At 37.5% G+C, this 22,686-nt stretch overlaps 2 protein-coding genes across 2 annotated transcripts; both read left to right on the plus strand.

Moving 5' to 3' along the window:
* The first annotated feature begins 1,947 nt into the window (after positions 1-1,947).
* Positions 1,948-7,492, plus strand: LOC122062304 (reticulon-like protein B11). Its single transcript, XM_042625912.1, has 6 exons — positions 1,948-2,125; positions 2,299-2,479; positions 2,584-2,725; positions 2,895-2,964; positions 3,085-3,255; positions 7,179-7,492. The coding sequence occupies exons 1-5, from the start codon at positions 2,026-2,028 to the stop codon at positions 3,249-3,251; spliced, it is 660 nt and encodes a 219-aa protein (XP_042481846.1). The 5' UTR covers positions 1,948-2,025; the 3' UTR covers positions 3,252-3,255; positions 7,179-7,492.
* Positions 7,493-8,795: 1,303 nt separating this feature from the next.
* LOC122062293 (asparagine synthetase [glutamine-hydrolyzing] 2) lies at positions 8,796-22,571 on the plus strand. The gene is made up of 14 exons (XM_042625901.1): positions 8,796-9,072; positions 9,887-10,025; positions 11,923-12,018; positions 12,232-12,373; positions 15,469-15,564; positions 16,715-16,809; positions 17,682-17,843; positions 18,905-18,985; positions 19,096-19,317; positions 20,039-20,173; positions 21,031-21,111; positions 21,191-21,277; positions 21,462-21,569; positions 21,752-22,571. Exons 1-14 carry the CDS (start codon positions 8,993-8,995, stop codon positions 21,995-21,997), a joined length of 1,770 nt encoding a protein of 589 aa, XP_042481835.1. The 5' UTR covers positions 8,796-8,992; the 3' UTR covers positions 21,998-22,571.
* The last annotated feature ends 115 nt before the right edge of the window (positions 22,572-22,686 follow it).

Below are 22,686 nucleotides of genomic sequence, written 5' to 3' on the forward strand. Positions count from 1 at the left end.
ATGCTTCAATGCTTCTCCTCCTCTTTATCTTTTTCATGGGCTTTCTTCTCACACAAGATCCCTTTCCTTTCAAAACCTAACCTTTTCACAGTCAATGGTCACACGCTCTCCTCATCAGCCTGTTCAACCTTCGTTCTAGAAAGGAGAGACAGACGTTCTTCAAATGAGAACCAGCATACTTAACCTCTTTCAGGGAATGTTCTCAAGATGCTACTCTCACCTTTGTGTTTTATTTATCTTTTTACTTATTTTACTTCATTTTTCTTTTATTACCTTTTATTGCCTCTCTTTTCTTCTTATCTATTTGTTAGATCAAACACCAAGAAATACGATAATAAGTAGATAAAAGATCCACACAACATAGAGATTTAATGAGGTTCACACACCAGTGTGGTGTGCTACGTCCTCGGGTGAAGAAGAAGATGTTTCACTATGCAAAAGTAAGATTACACCCAAGCATCGACAAGAAAACTCGCCCTGAAACCCTAGCTCGAAAAACCCCCAAAATACGATGACTTTCTCAACAAGACAACAGTATATTATATACTCCAAGTCTCAGGTCGCAATCGATCCTACCAGCCCAACCCCTCTGCTTCCATCACAGATCTCATAAAACTTTCCATTCGGGTCGCCACCAAAATATGTCGGAGTGACTCAATCTTCAAAATGGGTCAAGAATTTGAGACAAACTTAACACTATGCTTCTATCGAATCCATGTAGTCGATCCTATTTAATTGGGATAAGATTATGATTATTGTTGTTGACTTAATATGGCGATCACCGGATCCTTCTTTCTCTCCATAATTTTTACATTTTTAAAACAATCCCACCCTTGGCTATTCTCTGCTCAATATACTATTTTTTCACTCAACTTTTCGTCCTTATTTAATTCTTTCTTCTTCTCATACTGAATGGGAACTTCATCTTCGACTAATCTCAAAAATGACCAAAACCATCCATTTACGCACTATCTAATACAACCCATCTGTTTTTTCAGTAACCTAATCCTCAGTTACGGTTCTGAGAAAAATAAATACCTTTTAAAAAAAAAAAAAAAAAAAAATAATATATATATATATTCTTTTAAAACATAAACATTACCAAAACAAACTCTAGGGTCTATATGGAAACATTCAAAAGAAACAGTTCTGGTAATTTTGTGATTTTCTTTTGGGAACAAAATTTGAAGGAGATATGTAGTATCGGTCGATCTGCTTTTTGTATTTCTTATGAATCGGGTAAAAAGAACACGCTTGTTAGTCACTAGATAAATAGATTTGATGTTATGTATAAAAAAATAAAAGGGACAAATTTATAATGAAAAACCAATTTAAAAAATCCGACTCTCAAGCTCAACTCTCTCTACCACCACCACCACCACCGAACAATATGTTAATATGCAGAAATATTTTTTACTTTTTTTAAGATAAAAAATGTATTTATTAGAGATACCGATTTGGAATAGAAATTTTGCCACACAAATTCCTTCCAAACATATTTCTACTTCTTTCTGTGATTCAGAAACATTTCTTACACTCCGTTATCAAACCCGTTATTATCCCCCATAAATGTTCTCAAATGTTCTCAGTAAATAGGAACAATAAAAAATAATTTCAAATAAAAAAAGCATTTTCATAGCAGGAAGGTTGCGTTCAGTAACGTTCTAGAACAAAATTTATGGATTTTTTCCGTCTATGCAGAATAAAATGTTTGGTGCATTTATGATATGTTTTTTTTTTTTTTTTTTTTTTGGAACAAGAAATGAAAAAAAAAATTAGATAGAAACGAAAATTTCTGTTTTTAACACGATTCCAGGAACGTTACCAAACGCGAACTTAACCGTAGAAGTCGTAGGTACAGTCGAGCCGTTTCCGAATTCCGAGTCCCGGACACACACTTCCGTTTAAAACGGGGCATCTTCTTTCGGTTTCAGTTTAATTTGCCCAAATCTTTGTTGACTGGGCTTCCGGCTTCTCCGTCTCCGGTTTTTGTTCCTTCTTACGAAACCCTAACGTGTAACGACCATGGGAGACGATGATTTTAACCGTCAATCCATCGGAGAGAAAGTTTCATCACCACCACCTCGTCGGAAATCAGTTCATCAAGCTCTCGGCGGTAGTGCAAGTACGCACATATCCAATTTTTTGATTTTGAATGATTAGAATCACTGCTAACTGCTGTCAGTATAGGATTGGAAAATTTGTGATCTGGATCTACTGAATCATTCTTTTCGTTTTCTTCATTATCTGAAGAACTGTTGTTGGATTGGATATTGATTAGTGTAATGGATTTCGCAGTTGCTGACGCGCTATTGTGGAAACGATGGAGTGTAGGGGCATTTCTGCTAGTAACAGCGACTAGCTGTTGGTTCCTTTTCGAATGGGCTGGATACAGTCCGTTATCTCTTGTCTCTAATGTGCTATTACTTCTGGTTGTAATCTTATTCTTCTGGGCGAAGTCCGCATCTCTTCTCAATAGGTATTGCTCTTTTGATATTTTCAGATACATTTTGTTGCTTCCGTTTCTAAAATTTTTAATGTAATGCTTTCTGGGATCCTGAACTTGGTGGTTTCGTGATACAGGCCTCTACCTCCTCTTCCCGATCTGGAAGTCTCTGACGACTTTGTTGGGAAAGCTGCGGATGTAGCAAGATTGTGGATGAACCGAATCTTGGAAGTTGCCCATGATATCTCTCTTGGGGGAGATGTGAAACTTTTCCTTCAGGTATTGATCAGAAAGAAATAAAGTAAGAAACTTTTTCAGGTCTCGCTGAGCCCTGTTTTTTCCCATTCTCTTTATTTTAAACTTTCTTATTCGAAATTAGAATTTATTGATGTCTGTCTAGTGAAAATGATTTGGTTTGTTATGTCTTCAACTGGGATCCGATTTTCAGGTAGTTTTTGGTCTATGGATGATATCTTATATTGGAAGCCTCTTCAGCTTCCTCAGTCTTGTCTATATTGGTAAGTTTTCAACTGCCACCTCTATGATTTTAGTGTATGCTGTGATTCCTCTGTATCATTTATGTTTTGATTTACCGTTATCATTTCTATTTTGATTCACTTTCGTGGACTTTGCCACAGGTATTCTAGTATCTCTTACTTTACCTGCTTTGTACGACAAGTACCAGGATCATGTGGATGACAAGCTGAGTAAAACACATAAAGTCCTTTTATCACATTACAGGAAAATTGATAACATCTTAAGCAAGATTCCCAGACCTATGAACAAGGAAAAGAAGATCCAATAGAATGGTTTTTCTCTATCTCAAGCACTTTTTTCTACTCATCGTTAATTTTATGCATTCACTATTTGAGATGATCAATGATTGCTGTTAGGTTAATTCTTTAGTTTTTCAAAGTTTCTGTTGATATAGTCTGTCTCAAGGTTCTGAAAATTGGTTGTGTTCTTGTTATAGAGGATGTTCCTTGAACCAAAATGTGACCTTTTGTATAACATCCAAGTTCTTTAGTCTTAGTTTTTGCATGAAGGGAATATGGAATGATAACTAACAAACCTAAGTAAAAGAATGATTTTCCACCTGTTTCCAGTATCCATTCATAATCCTTACTTCCAACAAATGTACCACTTGTACAATATTAATTTCATTTATTCATTCATGTTAGCTATTTAATTCATTTTTTATCGACAATATACTCAAAAAAGGTTTAAAGCAATTGAAACTATTTAATGTGATGATAGATAATCTCTCACCTCCACACCTCAAAGACCCCTTTTTGCAAATTGCAAGCTTTATATGGGGAAATATACAAACTTCTCTTTTGTCCACAAGGTTTTCTGCGTTCTTGGTATTGAATGACTATGAAAAGTACTGTGATAATCTCCCTTCCCTGACTTACTGATAATCATTATATAATCCTGTGACATTCTAAATGCGTTACAGAGGGCCCTACACCAATTTAGTTTTATGTCCCTTTCCTAGGAAAGCTTAATTGGTTGAAGGATTACAGCTCCTGAAGCAAAGCATCAGTTTGAAGAAGGAATTAGAAGGTTTTTGGCCTATTGGAGGAAATTTAAGTCCTTCTGTTACATCACTTTGGCCTCTGGAAAGAAATATTCCTTTTGGAAAAGAGGGATTTTTAGTTGAAGATGGGATTCGTGGAATTGATAAGGAGTGAAGAAATTATTTGATGCTAGAAAGTAAGGTGTTAATGTGTAATGGGATGACAATAACAATCAGTTAGAAGACAATATCATATAGTCAAGGTTGTCATGCGAGTGTTGGTTTAGAGAATATGCAAGCTACTCTGAGAGGATCATCTGTGGATTTCTATGACAATTTCGATTGTTCCCTCAACTATAGATGTATCCAGGTATTAGATTGGAGCTGGGAACCATTTCCAAGAGCAGCTGATTTTGTTGGAGATTTGGAGATGCTATTTGATGAGGTATCAATGCAGATCAAGCTAGGAACTAAGATTGAGTTTAAAATATTTTCTTTGTAATTGTTATTTAGTGGTTTAAGAAGACTTCGTGATCCTATGAGAAATTGTAAATCTTAGAGGAGGAACTTTTGAAAGGGGCACTGCACTTAGCCCTAAGAAAATTGGCTCTTCTCATCCAAAAGATTTTATATTAGTAACTCTCGTGACCAGCATAGGTTATATTGTTAAGGTGTTTCCAAGGCACATGAGGTTATTTTGGAATTTGGAGTCACTTTTTTCTTATGGTGCATTTTGAAGATGAGAAGAATTCAATGGTCTTCTTGGGGCCAATCAGTGGATGTTGGACTTGGGACCAAAGGGGAAAGAAGTGTTGTGATGAATGTGGACCAAAAATATCTTATGGCATTTTATAGAACTTTCTCAACCTTGCACTTGAGGAGAAAGTTTTTGAGAAAGATGGAAGGAGTGGATATTGGGTGTGTTTGGGAGGTTTCCATTCATAATCTTACAGGCTTCTCAAGGCGTTTATAACAAATTGTAGAACTTTGTTGAGAAAAAGTCAAGTTGGCAGGGTAAGATGTACTGTATTATGTTTGAAGAATGTACTTTAATGCAATTCATTAGATTGGAGCATTTTACCATCTTTGCATAGCTTTTGTGATCTTGGTTATTCTTACTCTTCCTTCTCAATTACTAACAAAAAAAGGTACCAAAATGGTGGGTTTTTTTATTATTTATTTATAGGAGAAAGAACACTACCTGCTTGCGTGGCTGGTGCGGAAACCACGCAAGATGCTGGTAGCCATTAGGTTAGGAATATTTATTGTGGATTGTTGATATAATAATTGTATAAAATAAATAGCATTTATAAAGAAAACGTATTGTATACCTGTACAAACACTTGTTGTGCAGGTTACCTTTTGACTTCCACTAATTCTTTCTCTCTCCACCTATTAATACTGAGATTATTTTTGTTTAATCTCTCTCTCTCTCTCTGTCTCCAGGTAGCTGCTTAACTTCTTTTTCTCAATCATGATGCCAAGAGGCTTTGAAAGCTTCAAATATTTAAAGCTTAACAATGCTTATTAGGTTCATCTATCCTGTTTACGTCCAAAGAGCCAGAGCCTTTCCTGTTTTGAGATAGACATGGCTTGTGATCCACTGATATCTTTTTACCTCCGTTTTGGCTCTTTTATCTTTTTTCCTTTGTTTACTCCTGCATTGTTTTTTACATGGAACATTCTTTCAGAGAGTTTTTCTCCCTTTATTTAATTAATTTTAAAATAAAAAAAAAAAAATTTTGGGGCGGTGGTGGGGGAGGGAGAGGATGTGCACTCCCAATTCTTTTCCATCTTTTCCATGCATAAAGTAAGATGTTTCATACTTCAAAGCGGTGTTTGTAGCATGGGGGGCAGGTGCAATCCCAGACAAGTGAATAGATGAAATTAGAAACAGAAACTGTTGTACAGTGTTTTTGGTACTAGAAACCCTGATCATGCCATTATTAGTCTGGGACTGTTCTGCAGGCAGTTCCAATGCTGTCTTATTTAGGTGACCATTTTGCTTAAATTAAGAATTTTAATTCTGTCTTAAGTAGGCCTGATGCTTTCATTTTAAACTCGTCAATAAGCTGTACAACCTTTAACTTGCTTCATAGGGTTTCTATTCCCCCTGATATTTCACCCCAAATTTTAATCATGGAGGGCTTGGTTGGGGGACAAGCATGCTTTTTGCTTGCTCCCAGGCTGGAGGTCCAAGCTTCAGGGTGTGGAGCATAGAGCTCCTAGACTACACTTATTGGAGCATATAGCAGGCTTGCTGCAATTTTCTCTCCCTCCAAATGGGATCCAAGGCAGCCCAACCTGCTACTACTTTCTCCTTTGGGTATAAACCAGAGCCTAGCTGCCACAACCACCATGAGGATGCAGGTTCAATTTGCATTGATGCATGAAGCTAATGTCTCTCTTGAGGCACAGACCTCCTTCTGTTCGTAACAATACATCTTTGATTGACTAATTACAACTGATAATTTTTACACTTATATCTTTTATCTCGTTATGAAATTCTAACAGTTATGTTCGATTTCTCTGTTGGATGTAGGAAATGTAAAAACCTAATAGGTGCATTAAAGTAAATTGATTTTTGTGGCCATGAACAACTAATTGAAAAAGGGGCAATATAAATCGATAGTGTATCAATCGTTTCTGTATATTTGGGTTTCATAATTGAAACGTTGTATAGCTTTAAAAATTTCTGTGGATGCTTGATGGTAGCTCTTATTTGATTATGAAATAGAAATTCACTATCAACTGGTGAGAAATGAGAATTGAACAAATCTAGTTTTTGTTAGACACTAAAATAACTATTTTGGCTGAGAAATTTGTACTGCTTGTATTAGGGAATAAAGATGTCTCTTACGATACAAGTGAGAATGTGGAGAATGTATAAAGGAAAATTCATATAGATTAGCAGCTACCAACACACTGTCATCTTCTTGGCGTTGACATTGCAGAAATACTTTCTTCTAAAATGGTTTTTATTTCTATTTCCAGCTCGTAAGATCCATATGTTTTCAAGGTGTTTATCTGCTCGTGAATTAATGTGGCTACTTATTTATGTTGTTAACCCTTTTCACTCATGTTGATGAACATAAATAATCTGAATTGTCTGCATTGAGATTATTCTATTTGTGTTGCTTTCTGAGATATGCTGCACCTATACGTCTGTTATTATAGGACATAGTGACTAACTAATAAGTAAAATATTTTCAGGTTTTTTGTCCACTGGGGTGCCACTTGATTTAAATTAAATGCCGGTACAGCATGCCTTCAAAAACATGAGTCAGTTCATCAGATTCTACATGGCAGGAGAATGAAATAGTGTGTTAATGTTTGTGAATCTCTAAAATCTTGATGTAATTGTGGGGCTAAATTTAATTCGTCTCCCACCCACCCCCACCTTTTTTTTTTTTTTTTTTGATGATATAATGGATGACATTTTTTGAGGTTGATGTAAACATGTATGTACAAATTTGAAGATCACCTCTTGGATTCGAAGCTTTGTTGCAACATTTTGATCCTGGCCATGCTCAAGGGCAGTTGCTGCTATTACATGCTTCTTGTGTGTGGTGTGGTAAGCACTATTCCCCTGCCCTGTCCAAGCTCAATGGCAGTTGCTGCTTTCACATACATTTTGGTGTCTTATGACAAACCCCCCTCCCTTTAAAAAAACAGTAATTCAGTAACTGAGATGACTACAATTGATTTACTTTGTTTTGCCCTTCGCCAATTCCTCACCCGCCTTTTTAAGTGGGCAATATGTATATATATATATATATTTTTTTTCGGTAATATCACATTCACCACCGTTGCCTCTCTCCTCCTTCCTCTCCCATCCAGCTCTGGGTCTCCCTCACTCTCTCTGACCCTGACCCTGCCCCTGCCCTGTCTTGCCCTCATTTTCCTCAAATCTCCCTCGCTCCGCCGTCTGCATTTTGCTCCCCCTAAATCTTCCATCATCGCTTGTTTGGTCACATCGCCAACTTTGAAATTGCATATTCATATTTTTATTAGAGTTTAAAGTTTAAATTTGTGCAGTCCTGCCACTTTTGTTCACAGAACTCATTACTGGAGATTCATATGATGTTATATTTGGTTTTGTCAACTCCCCTGGTGCATTCCATCTGATAGATCTGGAAATGGCGTTGGGAACTCACTTTTTCTATGGTGGCTTGGCGAGGCAATTCTGTCCATGGCAGCAGTTATTCCATACTTATTCCAAAAGAAGGTAGGTGATAACCGCTGCTGCATTAGAGTTTCAGCACAAATGCAGCAGGACGAGGGAGGGGAGGAGTCGACGAGAGTTGTAGAGAATCTAGAGATGGTAGGACACAGGAAGAGGGAGAGTGAGGGGCTTGGACCTCTGAAGCGCAAGAGGACGTCTGGTGTACATTTAACGATCAGAAACTCCTTGAGTTGCATGTGACCACTTTGAATTCCAGTTATTGGATACACACCAGACAATCTATTGGGTCACAGTGATATTCAGTCCGGTGAGGGAGAGGGTGGTGCTTTGCATTCGCAGGCAAGACCATGAGAAGGTGAGGTGGTAAATGTTGTGAGGCTGTCATCGCCACGAGGGAATGACCAGCATCAAATGCAGAATACGTATGCGTTGCATTGAATAATTACCCAAGAATATACCGATCAATTTATTCCAATCCAGTGGCCTTCAGACGCAGTTCCAACTCCCAACAAAGGAAACCAATTTAGAAGCCGAGATGCAGTTGACAGTGCTGGCGGCTTTTTTGACTTACGTGTGCTTGCGCGATTCCAGAATTTGGAGAGGCATAGACACGTAAGCACGTAACCCTAGAAAGCAGGATCTTTAAAGACTTCCCACTTGAAAAACCAAAACGAAAGCAGAATCTTTTGAAAACGTGGCACATTGTTTCAGAATCCGATGGTCGTGATAAAGGGTTGAATCCTTCGCCTTCATTTGCTCCTGACTCTCGCTTCTGCCCCCAACAAACAAAGTACTCGTCTACTCCCACTGTTAGAGAGAGAGAGAGATATAGAGAGAAGCCATGTGTGGAATACTCGCCGTCTTCGGTTGCTCCGACAACTCTCACGCCAAACGAGCCCGAATTATCGAACTATCTCGAAGGTAGCTACTGTTTCTTCTTGAAGTCTCGAAGGTGTGGTTTTTGGATTCGAAAGTGAACCTTTTGCTCTCTGGAACTCGAATCACTGCAAGCGTTATTTGTTCTGTTTCTTTAGCACTCAATTTATTTTTACTAAATTGTTGGAATTAGTTGGAGTGGGTTGGAATCATCGACTAGCCGTTGGTTTGGAAGGAAAACGCCATTTTTGTTTGTTGAAGTTATAAATTTATTTCTTCTGTGGCCACTCGACGAGAATGGAAATGTTGGACGTTGATGGTTTGTCGGAACCTGTTGAAACTTGAAACAATCGTTGTGAATAATATGGTCTGAAGGTTGGCTTTCACACTGGTAGCCTCCGAGTTTCATGGTTCTGACAAGCGCTTGCGTTTGGAAAATTAGAACAAAGAAGGGAGAGTAAAACGCATGTATATATTTTGGGTGTGTCTCATTCTAGTTAAATTTATTCACAAGTTTACAGTTTCCTGGATGTATAATTAAGATTATAATTAATAAGGTTGCTGTCGGTCGGCTTTGGGATCCAAACAAGAATGTCTTGTTATAATAAAAAAAATCCACTGATAGGGGAAAGGGTAGAAAAGAGGATCCTTATTTGGGTTTTATTTGTAAATGCTTCCTTTTTCTGGTGAATTCCATTTCAATATAATCAGTGTCGGAAGATCATGACATGGATTCCAGGGGGCGAACTATTGGTAGTCAGTCATTTGTTTATTTAATGGTTGATGCTCTTGGTTTTAGGCGAACGGGATAAGAAGCCTGATTTTATCTTCCTTGGTTTCCATTGTGCCATAAATGCAGATTGCGCCACAGAGGTCCTGACTGGAGTGGCTTGCATTGTCATGAAGATTGTTATCTTGCTCACCAACGGTTGGCTATTGTTGATCCCACTTCTGGAGATCAACCACTTTACAATGAAGACAAGACGATCATTGTGACGGTATCACTTTTGGTCCTTTTTTTGTGCCTGCATTTTTTCGGGATGACTTATGTGAGTTATGCCAATGAGAGTTGTTTGCTGTATCAAAGAGCATCCTTAAAGGCCTCACAACCCTAAGTATGAATTTAATTGTTTGCGCCCAAATTCAGATTTTGTTTCTCAACTAGTTCTTGGCGAGGGCAGCTCAATCAGTGCATGTTTTTTGCAATACTGCCCCCCAGCCCAAGTAAGGGAGGCTTTGTCATACTGTCAGCGGTCATAAAACAGCTTATATATACATTAATCTTGAAAATTTGTTACTTGAGCTTATAAGGTGGAATCAGAAGAACAGGATTCATGTAGCTGGGCAAGTAGTTGGGGTGACTGGGTGAGGCTTCATTCAGTTTATTAAATTATTTTTTATGAGAGTCTGAGTTGTCTTAGGTACTCAGTTGATCTTTGTTACCTGGTTATAGTGAGGAGACAAGAATAATTGTTTTAAAGTGATGCTCGACATGGTATGGTTTCTTTGAACTGTCAGGTAACGTATCTTTTGATTATGTTACCTGAGCAGTTGAGCTATTGCCATTCTTTTCTTACCAGTTACCACCTTTGGGCATCACTTAGAGCTTCATACCATTCTCTTTTTCTTTACGCTTCCAAATGGTTGAAAGTTGTTTTCTTCCATTTTAAAAATAGTAAAAAAGGGCTACAGATAGTGGCATAGTGCATGTGTTTCCTATCAGTAGCTTGGTAAATTTTTTATCTGTAATTCATTTTATTTATTTTTTTTTTGACAATTTAAATATCTATTGATAGAAGAAAATAAAGAACAAACTAGATATGCAATAACGATTAGAAAGATCAACCACAAGCCCAATGTTATATAGGCATCAACATACTAAACTCTGTAGTGAATGATTAATCACAGTGGAATAGCATCTGAGCTTTAACCCTTTACTAGCTAGATAATCCACCAACTCATTTGGATTCTTTGGATTCCACTGGAAATAAAGTTGTGTTAGAGAGGCTAGATATCACATGGACCTAATCAAATAAGATAAATCCTACGCCCTTCGTCCCAAATCTGCATCCAACATATAATGTTGATGTAGCCACCATCAATAATGGCTTGACAGAGCTCAATCCTTAGAAGCAGATCAATTCTGGATTTAAGTGCCAACAGTTCTGCTTTAGTGGATTTGCCATCTCATATTGGACTTGAGAATGCTCCAACCACTTATTTGATCTTCTTATCACACTGCCAATTCTTGATGGACCAGATTTCCCTTGTAGACATTTGTCCACATTTAGTTTAAACAAACCTTCAGCTGGAGGGTCCGATCTAATCATCGGCTTGTCCACCATCACCCTTTGAAGTAATAGTGGTTCCAATCTCAAAATAACTGACCAGCTGGTATATTTTCAAAATGCTTTTCTGCCAGTTTCCAATTTGCATCTCTTATCTTGATTTCTGAATTACCAGATCTAGAATTTGGGAATATCACCTGCTAACAGGCTATTGTGCGTCAGCATTTGACAATCCAAGCTATAAGCCTCTTAAATTGCAGACGTTTCCATGTTCTGGTTATAAAAAATTGTTCTTTATTGCTATGGTTTTTAGAAGTTCAGTTAGTTTCTATTGTTATCCTATTATTGTAGACATCTGTAGACATGCATTGATCGGTGCTCGAGGGTTTTGGCTATCCTAACACTTTAATATGTTAGTCCAAATCTAATTAGTGGCTTGTTTCATCTCACTTAAGTTCTCTTTCTGACACATTTTCTTGACATAAGAACCTCATTTTGCATTCTTTTTCAAAATTTCACTGTCTGAAGTATTATAAGTACCCTCTTGGTTAATTTATATATATATATATATATATATTATTTTTTTCCTGGATGTTTATGCCATTAGGTGAACGGGGAGATCTACAACCACATGGATTTGAGAGCAAAGCTGAAGTCTCATGAATTTAGAACAGGAAGTGACTGTGAAGTTATTGCCCATCTTGTAAGTAACTGTTCTTGTTCATCATTTTTTTCTATTTGGAAGTGAATATTCTATTAAAACAGAAAAGGAATAAAGAGGAATAGATGCTTGCTTCTTGCTCTTATAGTTAGTTATAAGCCCATGAATACATGAGCCTAACTTGAACATACATTGAATGAAGAATTGACATGCAGTTCCAATTAGTCCGTTCATTTATCTTTTCATGTGTCACAGTATGAAGAATATGGAGAGGATTTTGTCGACATGTTGGATGGAATGTTCTCCTTTGTCCTTCTCGACACCCGTGACAAAAGTTTCATTGCTGCTAGAGATCCTATTGGTATAACTCCCCTATACATGGGTTGGGGTCTTGATGGTATGTGACGTAATTTGGCCTACTTTGTTACAGAGTTTTGATTTGTTTTCCTAGAACATGTTTTAGTGGTTACTTTTGTAGGAGCGTGTTTTAGGGTACATTGTTGTGAGTGTATCATTCTGAATGAGAACACTTGTCAGTGATGCCACTTTAGAACTTCTTCAATAAAAGTAATTGCAATCAGTAGTTTTCTTTTATGGTGCATTTGTGATAGGCACTTACGTCTTTGCACATAGTTGTGAGGTTTGCTTAAATCAGATGGTTTCAAACATTAAGTTGCCCTGAGATAAAGGGTCTAGGGCCCATGAAAATGAGTTCAGAATGATTCCAAACGTACTTATCCCAACCAATCAATAGAATGGATTATTCTGTATTTTATGTTGACTTGTGGTAGAGTCTATCTTGATTCAAACTTGGCACATGAGCAAGGCAAGGCGGGCATACTGGTCAATAAAATTTGAGGCCCATCTGACATGCCATGTGGAAGATGATGCCTTAAGTATTGAGAGTGGTATGGAGGGCATTGCATTTAGTATTTCTAGTTTCAAGGACTAGGATTATTTGGGGTTTTACAACCATGAAAAGATACATGTGGGGAATGAAAAATTCTATCCGTGGAAGTGATTTATAGGAGTTGATGACTCAGATAATGAAATAATTAAATCTTAAGGGATTTGAAAATAAAAAGGAAGAAATTGTTAAATTTCAGGTAGTATATCCTATGTGTACCAAGATAGAGTGTATTCTCTTAGGAATTAGTTTTAGCAGATTGGAAAGCAGGAAAATTGCAAAAATTTCTTCAAATCTATAATTTGCAAAAATTTCTTCAACTCTATGTGGTTGGATTTTTGGTATGAATGGTCGATTTGAAAGCACTTCAAATGATGATAAAAGATCAAGTATCTTGTTTTGCCCATTTTATAACTTTATTTAGGGGGCCAAAATGGTTTTTGGGGTTTAGATAGGTTAATAAGGATGATGTAAGCCCCTATATGCCTAAGACGTTACACTACAACCCTGTGCTTCGAATGCCTTTATCATCATCACAATTGTCATGTTGCCAAGGCGGTTGCCATATTATAGTTATTTTTCATTTCTCAGACATGTTTTCCCAGGTATGCCTTGTTGCCTAGGTGTTGCCTTGGCAACTATGGTCATCATGGTCGGTTGGATGGCCCAAGTTGACCATTAATATTGTGCCTTGTGCCCATATTTTATCTACAGTATTTGAATGTGGAATATATGTTATATTTCCATTTTGAGCTATTCTATGGGAATCTGATGCTTCTTTGATGTTCAAGGACAATTTTCACAGAGAGGTATTTATTTGAGCTTTGACGTATTGTAATCCATCACATTCTACTATTGCAACATGGAACACTGAGAGTTCCCTCCAGTGCTTGAATTTTGAATAAAAAAAATTCAAACCACTACCTTATTTTGCATGTATGGATATATCAGTATTTGTGGATTATGGAGTTCCAACATTTGTTGGAAAACTAGGTTTTCCGACCCAACTCACCCTCAACAAAACCTGGTGGCTCATGCAAGTCAAACCTAGTAAGGGCAAGTCATGTTTTTCTAATTTTAATATAACAAGTAGACATAAATCACTAAAAAATAAAAAATATATATATAAAACATAAAAAAAATCATAAATATTAAAGAATCACAAATATATAATTTTTTGTTGTTCAGTCAATGGGAAAGACAAGACTTATAAGACATACAAATGTTTAGAGATCATAACTATTGTCTAAGCATAAGAACTGAGGGGGAAGGGAAATGACCAAATTCGGTGAGTTTTGGTTAACTCGGGTAAAAATATTGAGTCATAGCAACATGGTAGACTTGGACTGAGCCTTATCACTTTCTGACATTTTGTGAGTCTTCATGACTATTGACCATAGTTGTCATGGCGTCTAGGCGACCTTAGGTGTTGTAGGGAAAATTTTTAGGTGCCAAAAGCGGCTTTGGTCGCCTAGGCAACCCCTTGACAACTATGCTATTGATTTTTTTTTTTTTTTCCTTAACTCGGCTCCAGAGACTCGCCCGAGGCAAGACTTGGTTTTCCAACAATGATTCTAACTCGAGAAATTGAAGTAGGATGGATGAAGTGGAGAGGTGTGTCAAGATTGTTGGGTGACTGATGTATTCCTATAAATCTTAAAGGAAAATTCAATATGATTTATGGGGCAAAATGTTGGGCAGTTAAGAAGCGTAATAAGATAAGTTAAACTGTAGCGAAGATGAGGATGTTGAGATGGATGTGCGGCAAAACTAGGAATGATAAAGTAAGGAATGACCATATTATAGATGATTTGGGAGTTGCTCTGATTCAAGACAAGCTCCGAGAAAGTCGTTTGAGGTGGTATGGTCATGTTCAATGAAGCCCTTGAAATGCAAGGAGTGATAGGATTCATATGGAAGAATCTAAAAGATCTAGGGGCAGGCCTAAAATAACAATAGGAGAAATAGTGAGGAAAGACATGCATATTGCATAGTTTAGGTCTTGCCTCTAGTGTGACCTCGAATAGAACTGTTTGGAGGGCAAGATCTCCATGTAGCCAATCCCATTTAGGTGGGATTTCACTGAGGTAGTGTTTTTTTAACCCTCACACGGATCCATGTAGCCAACGCCATTTAGTTGGGAAATGAGTTGTTGGTGTTGGTTCTAACTCACGGAATGCTAGGGCATTACTCAGATCACATGAATGGTTGACCAGTCTCATACTGATAAAGAAGGCCTAGGAGCAAGATGGTTTGACCCCTCCCCACCCCCCCCCTCCCCCCTAAAAAAAATGATGGATAACACCTGGAAGATCTCCAAGTGGACCTGTTAGTAGAAGGATATTCATTCATTTTTCAGAAACTTTTGAGATCTACTGCTTGTTGATGTTGAATTTTGCCAAATATTTATCCTCCTTATGCTAGCTGATGGTTCCTTAGCATTTGCGGGTTTCCCTTAATTTTTGTGTACTTGATCCATTGCTAGCTGAATTAATAGTTTGTTCCATGACAATTTTCTGTTTGATGATTCATATGTCTTAACAGATTGAAATATGTGTACTTAATAGAGCAGCTGTCTTTGCCAGGATCAATTTGGTTTGCATCAGAAATGAAAGCTTTGAGTGATGATTGTGAACGTTTCATCTCCTTCCTTCCAGGGCATATATATTCTAGCAAAAGTGGTATGCTACCCGTTCTGCTGAGCTAACCCATCTCAAGTTATATATCCTGAAACTAAGAGTTGAATGAAGGATTGTACACATATTCTAAAGTTGAAAAGCTTCTGCCTATCTGAACTGCCAAACAATAGTACAAGCCCCCCCCCCCCCAAAAAAAAAATCATATTTTTGTGAGTAAATCTCTTGTGAAATCTAATCTCTAGTTCCAGATCATCATCAAGCTTGTATGTTGGAACAAACAAGTTCAGATAGATGGCACTTCCTTAAACTGAAAACAACTGGATATGAAAACATGTTTACAAAGTTGATCTTGGGGCTTTTTCTTGCAACGGAAATTTCGGGGATATTTAATTCTTTTTTCCTCCCTCTGTCCTGCGAAGGCATTCCTCGATCCCATTTATGGCTGTCTCAAATTCAGTGTCCATCTCTCAGACTAATGAGCTTTAGCCATAACCTGTCAATATTTTTACATGGATCCTTGCACTCGTCTTTGCTTGGAATCTCCATGTAGCCAACCCCATTAAGTTGGGATAAGATTTTGGATGTTGTCGTTGTTGTATATTTTTTATAATCAATTTCCTAAACGTTCAATTTTTGTCATCTATCAGAAGTAGGAATTTTTTCCTGTATTGAGATATATACATAATAATATAATGCCCTTGAACCATCAGCACACCTCACAAAGGAAAATCTTCTCCAAGACATATTCTAGGATAACAACCCCTTCTTTTGCCAGTCCGTCGGGAATACTATTTGCAGACTAGAGCCGATTGGAATATGAGTTGCATTTGAGATGCTAGGGACCTAATTAGATGAAGGAGCTGTGTATATTGCGTTGGTCCCTCCAAGATTCCTCATTCAACCAAATACATTTGCTGAATTAACCTCTACAATTGCATGAGACCACCCTTTGTTCCTTAGGAAGTCTATTCCCTCTTTAATAACAATCAAGATTTTGGATAAGAAATGTTTTTGAACATATGTTCCTTGTTAGTCATAACATTTTGGAAATATCGGTTAAACTTTGTTGCGATCTACTACCATTGACTATTGACATGGTCACACCCCCCCCCCCAGGGGTTGATGTTTCAAGTAATGGCATTTTGATCCGTCTGCTATTCATTTTGATCTGAGAACGTCCAGCTGTATGCAGGTGAGCTCAGGAGGTGGTATAATCCACCATGGTATTCAGAGTGCATACCGTCAACCCCTTATGATCCTTTAGTTTTACGTCAGGCCTTTGAGAAGGCAAGTGCTGAACTTTATTTGCATCTTGTAATCTCTGTTGTTTGCGATTAGGAGCTAAAATTGTGTGTTTCTTTTGTTTGTTTGTTTATCCAATGATTTTGCTTTTTATGTTTTCCTCATTGCGGTGAACAAAGAATAGTAACTTTAGTGTTAGAAGTAATTCCTTAATATGTGCATGTATACGCCAGGTGGTTCCAGAAGGAAAAATTGTATTTGTTAAATGTGGCTCCAAATACTGGGACTATCATCCACTAGGTTCTTTGCAATGGCTTCTTAATGGTGGATGAAAGAGATGAGTATTTGCTTTTGATTAACATTGTGCTGGAACCTTCCATATTGTCATTTTGAGGTTAAACACTCAGGAAGCATGGCAAAATTGGAGATATTAATTACTGATAAAAGTAGAAGAATTTATAAAATATTTATTAGAATTTTCATTTGCCATAGATAATGGAGCTTGAATATCTATTTAGGAGATATCTAGTAACACATATAAGCTGACACAGATTTCCTAGAGGAGCGCATGCAACCTAGAATAAGTTCTTCTTTAGTACTTTCTTTTTGGTTCTCTACTCTTGCGGTGAACTTATGGTAAAAAAAGAATCAGCATTTCTTGCTTATTTGTTCCAGCACTGATAAAATACTCTCTTTTTTTTTTTTTTTTTTGGGGGGCGGGGGGGGTGGGGGGTGCGCTTATAATTATCTTTTTGTTGATTTTCTCAACAAGAACTTTCAGTGAATATGGCAGATGTTTTACCTGTCCTGCCTATAATAAGATGACAAAGTCTAAGTTGTTTATTTATAACTAGAGATTATTACTTGCCACATTCCATCATCTTTATCTCATGTTTTCTCACTTTTAATTCCTGCAGGCTGTTGTGAAAAGACTTATGACAGATGTGCCATTTGGTGTACTTTTATCTGGAGGACTTGACTCGTCACTTGTTGCTGCTGTGGCTTCTCGTTACTTGGCAGAGTCCAAAGTTGCTAGACAATGGGGGTCAAAGTTACATACCTTTTGCATTGGTCTGAAGGTCATTATACTTTCTTACTGTGACTTGTCCATTTTCCAGTTGGCTACTGTATTATCTTCTATTTTCTATATGAAGTGCTTCAAAAAATTCAGTGTGTTTTATATGGTTTACCATGTGTATGATACTATGATGGCACTTGGCAAGTCCAAAATAATTTAATAAACTTGTAGTATTTGTCTGTTTCTTGTTTAAATGAAGTATTCATTCTATCTTGTTCAAGAAAATTGGAGCATCACAGGGAAAAAAAGGGTTGGGGGGGGGGGGGGGGGGGGGGGGAACCCTCCAACCAATTTCCTTTGTTATTATACATATAAATCTCTTGTTTTATAATAATTGGTTTTGTGATGTTTTGATTTGTGAATTTGGACAGGGTTCGTACAATGTAATGAAAACAATTCAATTTTCTGGTTGCATTATACACCTGAGGGTTACCTTGGTTAATCGTAAATACCATTCATTGGGTAGACTTGATGATTACTCAACTCAATTTCTGAGTCTCACAACAATCGATAAGGGGCCTTTACTGCCTAAAAAGATGGCCAATCTTTGAAATGTCTAGAACTAACTCTGTTGGGATCTAATTCTCTGGGAATTTTTTCTATCTGAAGGCAGGCTTACTGATGCTGATAATCTGCTTTTGAGTTCTTGGGACAACCCTTAGGAGGCATTGATGTCTTAAATATGGCTGCTCTGTGATTGTTCAAAAGTTGAGAATTCATTCAGCTTCAGATACATCTCTTGATCTTACACATTCATGACACATTTCTCCCCAGTTTCCTAGCTCGTCCTATGCATTTAGGTTAGATGATTTTGGGATCAGATGGTTGTTTCTATGCTCAAGGCTAGACAAGATTTAATTTGCTTCTTAGCTCATTAATTACTTGCACAAGGGTTTTGCTTTTCTCAAGTATGTATCTCCTCACAGAACAAAGTCCACAATACTTTGTTGATAGAGTTGTATGATTGATGTTTTATTTTCATCTATCTATCTATTTTCTGGTAGTATATATCTGGTTTACTTACACTTTAAACTTGCGTATTTTTCCAATGTTTTTTCTCAGGGTTCTCCAGATCTTAAGGCTGCAAGGGAGGTTGCAGATTACCTTGGCACTCACCACCATGAGTTCTACTTCACGGTTCAGGTAGTATATAATACCTTCTCTAATTAACGTTGGAAATAAGAAGAAAAAAATATTGAGTTTATTCTTCACAACGCAGGATGTTGAAGGTTTCTGTTTCTTTGTCATATCAGGAAGGCATAGATGCAGTTGAGGAAGTCATTTACCATGTTGAAACTTACGATGTGACAACTATCAGAGCCAGCACTCCGATGTTTCTAATGTCTCGGAAAATAAAATCATTGGGTGTAAAGATGGTTCTCTCTGGAGAAGGTTCTGATGAAATTTTTGGTGGTTACTTGTATTTCCACAAGGCACCTAACAAGGAGGAGTTTCATCAGGAAACATGTCGCAAGGTACTTCATGCCAAGGAATGCTTTTTTCCTGTGCCTTTATTTTCATAAGCATTATGGTCTACCTTCTTGTTGGTAAGAAATATTCCAATTTCCAATTATCCAAGTTTACCAGATGTCATTATGGTCTATTTTCTTGTTGGTAAGAACTATTCCAAGTATCTGAGTTTACCAGATGTTATACATATTATCAGATTGCTTATATATTGCTATACTTATGGCAACAAATTGGACCCGACCAGCCATGCCCAAAAATTAGCTTGCCTGGCACAAGGTTAAAGCTGTTTGGGTTGGGTCTGGGCTGTGTTCTGATGCCAAAGTTGTGTTTGGGTTGCTGCAATGTAGATATGTAGGTAGATATTGGAGAGATGTTTTTTACAGTTTTACATGTCACTTTCATGACAACGATTGCCTTGATTGCCCACCTATTTTAGGTCTTGTGGAGGTCTGATCTGGCTAATAGGCTTTTAAATAGGTAGGCCACCCCATAGCTTAGCGATCTGATTAGTTTCAGGCCCATCTCAACTCTACGGTCCAGTTTGTTTGTGCCTGTCTGTGTTGAATTTTATAAACTTTTTGCGTTTATGAGGACCATAACCAAGAACAATGTATTAAGGATGTGAAGTTGGCGCTGGCCTGAGCCCACTCCATACAGTGACAGTTTTCTACTTACTGTGCCTCGCACATTGTGTTGTAAACTAATGGTTGTTTTTCATTATGTCAGATTAAAGCTCTTCATCTATATGATTGCCTAAGGGCAAACAAATCTACTTCAGCGTGGGGTGTAGAGGCTCGTGTTCCATTTCTGGATAAGGAATTTATAAATGTTGCCATGGACATTGATCCACAATGGAAAATGGTAAAGATGTTATCCTGTCCTTGTTATCTGCAAAATGAATTTACCACCCCAAACATGTCCCTTTTTTTTTTTTTGGATGAATTAAAACATGTCCTTTGATCAGAGCTGATTGATTGTTTATGGATGGATGGAAACTCGTTTGAATCTGTCATTCTATAAAATGTCATATTATTCAATATTCAAGTTGCCAAAACAAGGCTGCCCATCTATAAGAATAGAAGCTTGGGCTTTACCAACCTTAGAAATATGGCCTCAAGGATTAAAAGGTTCTGGAGCCTTTCAAGCCCTGCACTTGTATGCCTTGACTTGTGTCCCTTTATGAGTTTCCTCGGCCCTTGTATCTATGAGAGTCCATCATAATTCTTATTAATCATTTTCTTGTTCATGCATGTATGCCAATTATTGTTCACATGTCTATATCCGTATTAAGTGCATGCTGAAGGTAAGAACAAAGATTATGACTCAATATTTTTCACAACAGAGCAGGCAGGGAAGTGGAAAGCATGCAGTTATGTTTTTCCGGGTCTCTTTGGCCAGTTTTCATCAGAACCAAGAAGAAATTAGGGAACCGACAACCGGAAAGAAGCCAGTTTTGTTCAACTTAGTTTGACCTGCTGGTACAGTCCAGTTCTTAAACTATGGTGGTTTGACATACCTAGCTTGCTTTGAAAGCAGAGGGTTGTAAAGAATTCATTTAGTTAATACTCATAATTTGACCTAAGAAATGTAGCAAATTTGTTTGTATGCTGTATGTCTTAGTAATTGATAGTTTGTTTCTAAATTATGATTGTGGAAAGGAAATACAAATTTATGGATTTCCTACCTGATGAAAACCAATTCTTACAAAATGATTACAGGTGAGACCTGATATTGGTCACATCGAGAAGTGGGTTCTACGCAATGCATTTGATGATGATCAGAACCCATATCTGCCAAAGGTTTGTCATGACTTAATTGTCTTCATTGCCCTTTCTAGTACCATTAATGTTGCTTCAACTAACATCTCTTCGATTTCAGCACATCTTGTACAGGCAGAAGGAGCAGTTCAGTGATGGAGTTGGTTATAGCTGGATTGATGGCTTGAAGGATCATGCAAACAGACATGTACTTCACTCCCTTATATTTCCAAATTATAGATTAGAACTGATCTGTTGGTGGCAACTCAGTTTTGTTGTCACTCATTCATTCAGCTTTTCTTGTAATGACTTTTGTTTGGTTACTTCCTATCTAAAATGGTTTCCTCTCCTGAACTTATGATGCAAATGGTTTTTCCTTTCTTTGTGGCCAGATCTCAGATGCAATGTTGACTCAGGCAAGCTTCGTTTATCCAGAAAATACACCCACAACGAAAGAGGCATACTACTACAGGACTATCTTTGAGAAGTTCTTCCCCAAGGTCTGGATGCTGTCCTTCGTGCCATACTTCTCTATCATTTTTCCCTTGGTTTCTTGAGAAACTAAAAACTTTTGACAAGAGATGCAACTTCACAGAGGACCACTTCTTTCTGCTTTTTCTTTTTCATATTTGTCAGTTAAGATCTTTTATTTTTGTGTGACTAAATTAATCCTTCTGAACAGAATGCTGCAAGGTCAACAGTTCCAGGCGGTCCTAGTGTTGCATGCAGTACTGCTAAAGCACTGGAATGGGATGCTGCGTGGTCCAAAAATCCTGATCCCTCCGGTCGTGCGGCTCTAGGGGTTCATGATGCTGCTTATGATCAAGCAGTGGACTCACTTTCTTCAGGGAATAATTCGAGTTCATTCCTTGATGTTCCTAAGAAATTGCAGGCAGGCATTGTAGAGGCTACTGCCACAGCTATTTGATTGAGGTTTCTATGCTTATTCATCTTTTATATTTAGCTTAAACTAGGGTTCCATTGTCAAATGTGTCAAAAGGTATTTATTCTTACTAGGATTAGTGTCTCTTTTTTTTTGTCACTTCATATAATTCTGAGTTGAACCCCTCTTTAGGAATCAGTTGTACATTTTCTTTGGAGAGTAGTGGAAGGAAACATCTATCCACCCTCTTTTAACTAGCTGATTGAATGACTTTGTATCTACTTGTAACCTGCTATTTGGATTCGAAAGCGCGTGCATCAATTGATCATTGCATGGGGGATCAAATTAGGTGATGAAGTCTTCTTTGCAATGGAGCTTAGCAATTGCATCGGAGTCATGCATGAGACTGCAAGCTAAATTAATGCAGGTTAAAGGAAGAAGCTCCTAGCATCCAGATGGACAATCCATGTTGAGGGATGATGTAAAGGTCTCTACAGATGAAGCGTGTAACTTTTTATTTTATTTTTTGTGATAGATGGTCCCCAGGTAGAGCTGAACTTACATGACCTCTTAATTGTGCGGTGTTGGTTTTTGCCAATTAAGCTACTAACTTGTGGTATCAAGTGTGTAACATGGGATTTAGATTGATGCGCTTTTATGTGATAGATCGAGAGTTTGAAGGCATATAAGAATGCCTTAATTGAGGCTTTACTTGAAAAAAATCATACGAGGAA

This window comes from Macadamia integrifolia, chromosome 2 (assembly GCF_013358625.1).
Source record: "Macadamia integrifolia cultivar HAES 741 chromosome 2, SCU_Mint_v3, whole genome shotgun sequence".
In the NCBI taxonomy this organism is placed as follows: domain Eukaryota; kingdom Viridiplantae; phylum Streptophyta; class Magnoliopsida; order Proteales; family Proteaceae; genus Macadamia; species Macadamia integrifolia.